This window comes from Neophocaena asiaeorientalis, unplaced genomic scaffold, assembly GCF_003031525.2.
Source record: "Neophocaena asiaeorientalis asiaeorientalis breed wild unplaced genomic scaffold, Neophocaena_asiaeorientalis_V1.1 scaffold87, whole genome shotgun sequence".
In the NCBI taxonomy this organism is placed as follows: domain Eukaryota; kingdom Metazoa; phylum Chordata; class Mammalia; order Artiodactyla; family Phocoenidae; genus Neophocaena; species Neophocaena asiaeorientalis.
Genome location: NW_020175432.1, coordinates 4,500,185 through 4,511,127, shown reverse-complemented (window position 1 = coordinate 4,511,127; position 10,943 = coordinate 4,500,185). Strand labels below are relative to the sequence as shown.

Genomic DNA, 10,943 nt, shown 5'->3' with positions numbered 1-10,943 from the left:
CACTTATTCCTTGGATGACTGCCCCCTAAACATCCGTAGCTCTTTTTAGTGTTTCATGTTGGACTTGCACAGATATCACTCACAGGAAAACCCATGACTGGCTACAAGTGTGCAGATGACCAGAACCCTCCCTCAAACTTGGAGGACCAGAAAGGCTTCATGGAGTCACTCCTTCTGTGTAGCAGCAAAATTATAATGGAAATATAAAAGGCAATTTATTTTTTTACAATTTTTGGCCGTGCCCAATGTCATGTGGGATCTTAGTTCCCTGACCAGGGATTGAACCTGCATCCCCTGCATTGGAAGCTCAGAGTCTTAACCAGTGGACTGCCAGGGAAGTCCCTAAAAGGCAATTTAAATCTTTTCAAATGATGTTAAATACAAACATAAACACCAAAACTACTCATGGCCCAAAGTAATGGGAATGGGGAGTCTCAAGTCTTGGATAATCCATGTCCAAACTCATGATTACTATTACATGCAATAAAACTTTCAACTGTGGCAAAGATGAAGATGAACCATGTCTACATCTTTATGGGAAACCATTATGGTTGATCCCAGGAATGCAGGGATGTCTGTATTGCTCCCCACTTCTTGTATCTGCACCCAAGCAGTTCCTCAAATAGTGTTTAAGACGCAAGACTGTGTAAATAAAAAGTGATCAGTGATGACATCCTCACTCATGAGGCCCTGACCTGCCACAGACACACAATTCCAGTCTCCCTATTACCTCATAGCATTGTTTACTTTCTTCAAAGCTCTTATTTCCATCTTATAAACCCAGATTGTGCTATTTGTTAATCACCTCTTCCCACAAAAATGTAAGAGCCAGGACTTGAAGAACTTGTTTCACACTTATATATCCAGAGTGTGTAGTGCCCTATTTATGCTAAATTGTGTATGATTTGAGTCTACAGTGCCTAGTAGAAGAGGGATGCTGAAAAATTAGCATCAAGAGTAGCTTCTGAGCAAGAAAGCCTTGCTTGGAATAGTAACCCTGTCTTTGTCCCTTGCCAGGTTTGTGTTCTTGACAATTTACCTAAACTCAAAGCCTCAGTTGATCGGAAAAGGAGGTACTACCTAACACAAGTCCAAATCCTGTAAGACCTTTTGGACAGTCTCTTACTGATATGACCCATTATCATTTATGGTTTGTGTTCATCCTTATTATGATTCGTTATGCCCCTCTATTTGTTGTTGTTTTTACATTGCTTTTTCTGATCCATTTTTCAAAAAAATTTTTTATTGTAGTTATGTACAATGTTGTGTTAGTTTTAGGTGTACAGCAAAGTGAGTTAGTTATACATACATTTACTCTTTAGATTCTTTTCCCATATAGGCCATTACAGAGTATTGAGTAGAGTTCCCTGTGCTATACAGTAGGTTCTCATTAGTTATCTATTTTATATACAGTAGTGTGTATATGTCAACCCCAGTCACCCAATTTATCCCTCCCCCACGCCCCTCTATTTGAATACAAGCGTGAACCTGGCAGTTTTTGGCAAGAAGGCAGTAACAAAACCATGATTTAAGTTTTTAATTAAGAACAAATGAGAAATCCGTTTCATGACAAAAATTCTAACTATGAAAAAAAAATTTGCCTGAGGAAGAATATACATGGTAATACTGAATCAAAATGTATGATGATTACCTTGAAAAAAACCACAAAGTTGATCTAAAAATCCACAATTGCAATGGGATGTTTCAATACATCCTATTAGGAAATGGAAAAGATAATATTTGTTAGTATACAAGTTTTTTTGAAAGAGAAGCATTTGACAAAAAACCATTGTTTTCAGTCACATACAATCAGTCATAACTGAAAATGTACTGAGGAATTATGTTCAATTGTGAGTGATTGGAAATATCCATAATCTATCCGATAAGAGGAAGGTGCTAATTCTCACATGGAAGGATTGGGCCACAGAAGTCACTGCACAGTGCAGTAGAGGAACTCACTACAGGACCACGTGCTTTCTTCTGACTGCACCACTGTAGCTGCTATAGTGGAATCAGGAACACACAGTCCCTAGCAATATCAACAGAACAATGTGTTTACTACACAAATTAGACCTTATACAAATACAATATAGAGAAGAGGTGAGTCAGTGCTTCACAAAACGTTCTTAATCACAGCAGTCTAAATTTGTTGCCTGGTGGACACATGAAGACTTGCAGGAAAATCCAAACTGTGAGGGATCTTTGCTGTGGAACTTGTGGAGGCATCTGTGGAAACCAACAGGTCTGAGAAAATGGAAGTCATGTAGCTGGTGGTAATGAGGCTACTTTGGACTGGCAGGGCAAAGAATCAGGAAAATGGGCTAGAACCAGGTACATGTGAAACTCCTGTGTGGCTCAAGAACTAAGGCCTTCTTCACTTTGCCTTCCAAGTGTCATGCAAGGGAGGCTAGTGGTGAATTCTAACATGGAACCATGAAAAGAACAGGTTCTAGAAAATGTAGGTCACAACATATTACCCATGTTAACATAACACATTTCAGGAGAGCATCTCCAATTCTACATTTTCGTGTCCTGTAACAGGTCTCTTTTCTTTTTGCAAATATAAAGACTTATTGGTCCATTAACATACAAGGTTATTACAAAAATGAATCAGAGCTTAAATGTTAATAACATTTTAAATATAAACATCACATTTCTAGCTACTTTTTAATCTCACAGACTTGCAATGTGAGAGCAGTAACCACATCAGTTATGTTCACTGTTGTATTTACGGCACAGGCACATAGTAGGTGCTCAATATGAATGAAGGGATGGTAATACCACTAGTTGACTTCAGTGATATAATTATTCTAATTGCATTATGGGTAAAGAGACACTGGTGATATCAGAATAATGTAGGAGAATTTTTAATGCATTGGTGGGGGAAAAAAATGTTGCTTCAGTGCAAAAGTATTGTAGCTATGAATTTAAAATAATTGCACTTGCAAACAATGTAAGGTTGCTTTGTTTAAGTATGCAGTTGATGTCAACATGGGTGTCTTAAGGTCTCTTACCCAAATCACAGTCAGATGGAATGACAAAGAGTAAAGAGAAAATGACAGAGTAAAGAGAAAAGATGTAAATACTAAGTCAAATGAGATTATACTCTGTGTTAAACTTCACATAATTACAAATTTATGCCAACTATTTATTAGCAAGGAAATGGAAGAAGGCTCTTCTGACAAAAGAAAAGTTTTCCTAATAAAAGAGGCATATTTACAATGGGTAAAAAATATCCAGTACCTGCCACATGAAGCCAATAGGAAAATCCCAACAACTACCACCAGAGTGTCATTAGTCCATGCCCCCTTTACTTACAGAACAACTTAAAAATTATATATTTTTGGCGCATTATATAATATTGGCACATTACAATTATATTCCAGTTCACTCATGGATCCAACAGATTTCAAAATGGAAAGACAAAAATTCTATAAGCTAATTTAAGGAAAAATACTACTAAGCTTATATACTATTGCTTAAAGAGTACTTACAGAATTGTTTCAACTCAGTGTTGTGTTCATTTGCAAAATTAACAAGTAGAATCCATAATTAGAGATTGAGTTTCAGAATAAGCCACTGATAAAGATATATTTTTTAACTTTTAAAACATTTATTTCATGTTACGAATTTTTTGGAGCATTATGTGACTTAATCTACATCAGGCTTTCCCATATTATTTACATGTTATAGCATTTCTCTCCAGTAGAGTTTTCATATGACTTTGAATGTATTGGGTTGGCCAGAAAGTTCATTCTTCTGTAAGATGTTATGGAAAATCCCGAATGAACTCTTTGGCCAGCCAAGTATTTGTTAAGATAGGAAACTCTTGTATTTATCACTTATATCCAGTGTGCATTCTCATGACATGTTTATGTAAGGATGTGGGCCAATTGAAGGCTTTCCCACAATGCTTACATTCAAGAAGTTTCTCTCCAGTGTGAATTCTTTCATGGCTTCTGTATGAACTGGGTCGACTAAAGGCTTTCCCACAGTCTTTACACTTATACGGTTTCTCACCAGTGTGCATTCTCATGTGACCTCGAAAGGTTGTGCGGTAAATGAAGGCTTTCCCACATTCCTTGCATTCATAGGGTTTCTCTCCAGTATGAGTTCTTTCATGTACTTGAACATAACTGGAACAACTGAAGGCTTTACCACATATTTTACATTCAAAGGGTTTCTCTCCTGTGTGAGTTCTTTCATGTATTCGAAATGAACTGGGACAATTAAATGCTTTCCCACATTCCTTACATTTATAAGGTCCATCTCCAGTGTGCGTCATCATGTGTCTTCGAAAGCTTGTGAGAGAAACAAATGCTTTCCCACATTTCTCACATTTATAGGGTTTCTCTCCAGTGTGAGTTCTTTCATGTATTTGCAAACCTAAAGGAGAACTGAAGGTTTTCCCACATTGCTTACATTCGTAGGGTTTCTCTGCAGTGTGAGTCCGTTCATGTCTTCGAAATGAAGTGGGACAACTGAGGGCTTTACCACACTGCTTACATATATAGGGTTTTTCACCAGTGTGAGTTCTCACATGGACTTGAAAAGTGGTGAGCCAATGGAAAGCTTTTCCACATTCCTTACATTGATAAGGTTTCTCTCCAGTGTGAGTTCTTTCATGTGTTCGAAAGGAACTGGAACAACTGAAGGCTCTACCACACTGTTTACATTCATAGGGTTTTTCTCCAGTGTGAGATCTTTCATGTATTCTATATGAACTGGGACAATTGAATGCTTTTCCACATTCTTTACATTTATAAGGTCCAACTCCAGTATGTGTTATCATGTGTCTTTGAAAGCTTCCAAGAGAAATGAAGGCTTTCCCACATTCCTTACAGTCATAAGGTTTCTCTCCTGTATGAGTTCTCTCGTGTTTTCGAAGAGAACTGGGACAACTGAAGGCTTTACTACACTTTTTACATTCATAGGGTTTTTCTCCAGTATGAGTCCTTTCATGACTTCGAAAGGAACTTGGACAACTGAGGGCTTTACCACATTGCTTACATTCATAGGGTTTCTCCCCTGTGTGAGTTCTTTCATGTGTTTGAAAGGTTTGATGATATCGAAAGGCTTTCCCACATTGTTTACATTGATAGGGTTTTTCTCCAGTGTGAGTCCGTTCATGTTTTCGAACAGATTGGCGATATCTAAATGATTTCCCACATTCCTTACATTTATAGGATTTCTCTATACTATGATTACTTTCATGTTTCTGAAAAGGCTGGAGATAACTGAAGGCTTTTCCACATACCTTACATTTATAAGGCTTCTTTCCACATTCCTGATACCTGGATGGTTTGGGTGCAGTGTGAGATCTAACGTGCCTATTAAAGGATGAACGACTCATGAGGACTTTTCCACACACGCTGCACTCCCATGGTTTTACTGCAGTAGAATTCTTGTTCAGATTAAGATTTGGAATAAGGCTGATATTTTCGCCACACTGACTACCTTCTTCACTTTCACAGCATCTCCGTAATGTATGGCTTCTGTTAAAAAAAATTAGAAGCACACTGTTAATGATTTCTTTGTTAATGATTTTACAGTAAATATTAGTATTACATTTTTATCATTTATCAGGAAAGTGTTAGGTTTTTCTGCACCATGTAAATTGTTTGAAAGTGAATATACTGAATGATCTACAAGAAAGCTCAACCACTGCTATTTTCATAGTGATATTCATATATGCAGTCTCTGAATATGTTTTAAAGTAAACTATTTGGGAAACAACATCCATGACACACTTAAGAAAATATTTTTTTGGTAAAAATTTTCTGAGAATAAATAAATTTGAAGCTGGGCCCTTTTGTGTCTACTTGTTTCTAAATTTCATGACATAAGAAGATTCTCTTGTGGGACACTGCTTTAAACTGTGAGTGCAACTCACCTCAGATTTATTCCCTGGTTTTTGTACTGATCTTCAGTGTTACGGTCTTCCCATTTTTCCCCTGAAATGCAGAACCAAAAAGATCAGTAAATTATAGGACAATTATTATTTCACAGGTCTATGATGACCTCAAACTATGATTTACTTACAAAGTATTCCCTTTCCCCATTCCACATCTTAGAACAACATTGATGGGCAGGAAACACTTGTTCTCTAACTGATTAAGTGAAAGAATGTCATCATCCTTACCTATTGAGGCCAGGTTCCTCAAGGTTTCCCGCATCACATCTCTGTAGAGTTTCTTCTGTGAAGGCCCCAGCAGAGCCCACTCCTCCAAGGTAAAGTTCACAGCCACATCCTCAAAGGCCACTGGGTCCTAAAACATCACAAATATGTGTACAGGAAGATGGGTGACATGGACAGTAGTGGGAATCTGTAGTCCATTCACAAGTTCACATATGATGCTGTTAGTTAAATATTTATTCTGTGACTTGATCATCAAAATCCTTATTCTCTATATGACCACTTCCTCATATTTAACAGCATCATGTACACATGGAAATCATTTTTACTATGATCGCTTAAGTCTTATCATTCTCTAACAGTAGGATCCAGAGCATGCTGGAGAAATGTGAACTCCAAATGAAAGAAATATTTCCAGATCATCAACTCCTCGTAAGAAAAATCCATCTCCTTTAATACCCACCATATCTATCACATAGCACTCCATGAAACACAGGGTCACATTTACATGAAGTTTTTTTTTTTTTTTATAACTTAATTTTGGGCTGTGTCGGGTCTTCGTTGCTGCGTGCGGGCTTTCTCTAGTTGCGGCAAATGGGGGCTACTCTTTGTTGTGGTGTGCAGGCTTCTCATTGCGGTGGTTTCTCCTGTTGCAGAGCACGAGGCTCTAGGTGTGCGGGCTTCAGTAGTTGTGGCGCATGGGCTTAGCTGCTCTGTGGGATGTGGGATCTTCCTGGACCGGGGCTTGAACGCATGTCCCCTGCATTGGCAGGTAGATTCTTAACGACTGTGCCACCAGGGAAGCCCCTTGCATGAGGTTTTAATGGAAAAAAACACAGTGAACTGGAAGCTTTTTCTTCCATTCCCATCACCAAACGTGACAAGGACAGGAGACCTGTGGAAATCCAGCTTATCACTAGGCCCAGCTGGCCATATTGTCCTAAAGTACTCCAGGCTATCAGAAGTAGTCAGATGCAACTGGCTGAATAAAAATAATCTTGTGGAAAAGTATTAAGTTTAACTTGCCTGTAAAAATATGACAGATAGTTACTTTTTATCTATCTCTGTCCTATTGCATGAGGCTAGGAAGCTATTCTGAAGTTAGTACTCAGGCATGAGAAAGAAGGCATGACAACTCAGACCTCCACAAAATCCCTATATTCATGGGCCTCAGAGTGGCTTCTCACCATCTTTACCACATATATGTGCATATACTGAGAAGATAAATGCCAGAAGAGCATTTTCCGGCAAAACCATAACAGTGTACCCTGGACCTTGCTGACCTTGGGGAACTGAGTAAGAATTGCAGTTTGCACCAGAGTCCCCTGAAGACCACGATGGTTTGATGGTGAACGTGCCCATCATTATAAAACACAAAGGGTCCAGCAGTGCTTTCCTCTAAAAAACATAAAACTTCCCTTCTCCAATTACAGGAGGCAGTGATTCTCAACCAGCCACTTGAGAGGCTGCCTTTCCACTTCTCTCATTTCCATGCCTCCATGTGGTGCACAGAAACATGACAGCGCAACGTCTGGGCATAGGAACCCCTCAACCACATAACTTCCCTAAATGCTGGTCTCTGTAAAAGATCACTAACCTACTGATGTCCACATGCAGGGGACAGAGAAAAGGTTCCCCACACAGTAATTACAATGGTAGAATTTATCTATTCAGTTAAGGAACAGAAAAAGAAATCCCCAGTTCTTGAGAAGTTTTCTCACAGGAATCGATGGTCTTAAAATGGAAATATTTATTTGTATAGCATTTCTCTAATTTTTCCAATGTGCTCTGGACCCTACCATTAGAGAACAGTAAGACTTTTAAGTGATCATAGTAAAAATGTATAATTTCCACATGTTCATGATGCTGTTAAATTTGTGAGGAAGTAACCACTTCCTGCTTGAGCTACTTGCATCAGCTCTAATTACACTTTCTATGGTGTATCTGTAGCGCTTGCTCCTAACAATGTCTTACTATGAAGTGTGCAGAAGAGAGTTACTAGTAGGTCTGAGATCGCTGATTCTTAGGAATGCCTGCTCACCATGTTTGTCCTTTGTTGGTATCTGGGAACTGGGATTTATGAGTGACCCCACCAACCTGATAAGAGTGGCTCAGTGTGTCTAAACTGTTTATGGTACATTATAAACGCTTTTCATTATAAGCGTCTGAACTTTCATTACGCTTAGGCAGAGTTCCTATGTGATCTGCTCCCCAAAATCACTCTGGGTATTGAGGCTCTAATGAGCTTCTCTGGAAGACAATTATTTTATATGTATTGTCACAACCTGCTGCTTGTAGGCTTGAGCCCTTCCTATGTGATTACACTAGGAAAGACCATCTGGAAGTTTGCATCTGGCTCCCTCAAATTTAATTCGGTACTAAAGAAGAATGAACAAGGTATTTAATGATCCTTATGGGAAAAATTTTAAATTTTTGTTGGGTAACATTAAAGGAGAATGAGATAAATGAAAATACAAAAGATGTTTTTAGAAATAACCCAACATCACTAAGATGTTACTTCTCCCCAAATATATCTCTAACAAAATGTTATCTAACTGGGAAAGACATTGTATTCCCCTGTATTCCATGGGCAATAGCCAATTCATTATAGATTGAAACGTGAAAGAAAAAACTGGGACACTTCTAGAAGTCACAAGTAAATGCTTCATTGATCCAAAAATAGAATTTTCTCATTTAAGAGGAATAAGCCCTAGAAGCACTACAATCCTGCAGCCTGTGGAACAAAAACCATATTCACAGAAAGACAAGATGAAAAGGCAGAGAGCTATGTACCAGATGAAAGAACAAGATAAAGCCCCAGAAAAACAACTAAATGAAATGGAGATAGGCTATCTTCCAGAAAAAGAATTCAGAATAATGATAGTGAAGATGATCCAGGACCTCGGAAAAAGAATGGAGGCAAAGATGGAGAAGATGCAAGAAATGTTTAACAAAGATCTAGAAAAATTAAAGAACAAACAGAGATGATCAATACAATAACTGAAATGAAAAATACACTAGAAGGAATCAATAGCAGAATACCCGAGGCAGAAGAATGGATAAGTGACCTGGAAGACAGAATGGTGGAATTCACTGCTGCAGAACAGAATAAAGAAAAAAGAATGAAAAGAAATGAAGACAGCCTAAGAGACCTCTGGCACAACATTCAACTCAACAACATTCGCATTATAGGGATCCCAGAAGGAGAAGAGAGAAAGGACCTGAGAAAATATTTGAAGAGATTATAGTCAAAAACTTCCCTAACATGGGAAAGGAAATAGCCACCCAAGCCCAGGAAGCACAGAGAGTCCCATACAGGATAAACCCAAGGAGAAACATGCCAAGACACATAGTAATCAAATTGGCAAAAATTAAAGACAAAAATTATTGAAAGCAGCAAGGGAAAAACGACAAAAAACATATAAGGGAACTCCCATAAAGTTAACAGCTGATTTCTCAGCAGAAACTCTACAAGCCAGAAAGGAGTGGCATGACATATTTAATGAAAGGGAAGAACCTACAACCAAGATTACCCAGCAAGGATCTCATTCACATTTGATGGAGAAATCAAAAGCCTTACAGACAAGCAAAAGCTAAGAGAACTCAGCACCACCAAACCAGCTGTACAATAAATGCTAAAGGAACTTCTCTAAGTGGGAAACACAAGAGAAGAAAAGGACCTACAATAACAAACCCAAAACAATTAAGAAAATAGTAATAGGAAATACATATCGATAATTACCTTAAACGTGAATGGATTAAATGCTCCAACCAAAAGACACAGGCTTGCTGAATGGATACAAAAACATGACCCATATATAGGCTGTCTACAAGAGACCCACTTCAGACCTAGGGACACATCAGACTGAAAATGAGGGGATGGAAAAAGATATTCCATGCAAATGGAAATCAAAAGAAATCTGGAGTAGCAATACTCAGATAAAATAGACTTTAAAGAATGTTACGAGAGACAAGGAAGGACACTACTTAATGATCAAGGGATCAATCCAAGAAGATGATGTAACAATTATATATTCACCCAACATAGGAGCACCTCAATACATAAGGCAACTGCTAACAGCTCTAGAAGAGGAAATTGACAGTAACACAGTAATAGTGGGGGACTTTAACACCTCACTTACACCAATGAACAGATCATCCAAACAGAAAATTAATAAAGAAACACAAGCTTTAAATGGCACAATAGACCAGATTTTTTTTTTTTTGCGGTACGTGGGCCTCTCACTGTTGTGGCCTCTCCCGTCGCGGAGCACAGGCTCCGGATGCGCAGGCTCAGCGGCCATGGCTCACGGGCCCAGCCACTCCACGGCACGTGGGATCCTCCCAGACCAGGGCACGAACCCGTGTCCCCTGCATCGGCAGGCGGACTCTCAACCACTGCGCCACCAGGGAAGCCCGACCAGATAGATTTAATTGATATTTATAGAACATTCCATCCAAAAACAGTAGATTACACTTTCTTCTCAAGTGTGCATGGAACATTCTCCAGGATAGATCACATCTTAGGTCCACAAATGAAGCCTCAGTAAATTTAAGAAAATTGAAATCATATCAAGCATCTTTTCTGACCACAACGCTATGAGATTAGAAATCAATTACAGAGAAAAAAATGTAAAAACCACAAACACATGGAGGCTAAACGTAATTAAATAACCAAGAGATCACTAAAGAAATCAAAGAGAAAATAAAAAAAATACCTAGAGACAAATGACAATGAAAACACGATGACCCAAAACCTATGGGATGCAACAAAAGCAATTCTAAGAGGGAAGTTTATAGCTATACA

General features: G+C 38.5%; 1 protein-coding gene across 2 annotated transcripts in view; it reads right to left on the bottom strand.

The window, feature by feature from the left end:
• Positions 1-1,522: 1,522 nt before the first annotated feature.
• LOC112414786 (zinc finger protein 791-like) overlaps positions 1,523-10,943 on the bottom strand; it is a 46,675-nt gene continuing 37,254 nt past the window's right edge. For both annotated transcript variants that reach the window (XM_024767454.1, XM_024767453.1), the window contains 3 exons: positions 6,143-6,269; positions 5,894-5,954; positions 1,523-5,495 (listed from right to left, as the gene is read on the bottom strand). In XM_024767454.1, the coding sequence (XP_024623222.1) occupies positions 3,839-5,495; positions 5,894-5,954; positions 6,143-6,269 (1,845 nt within the window). In that variant the 3' untranslated portion in view covers positions 1,523-3,838. The remainder of the gene's footprint in view (positions 5,496-5,893; positions 5,955-6,142; positions 6,270-10,943) is intronic.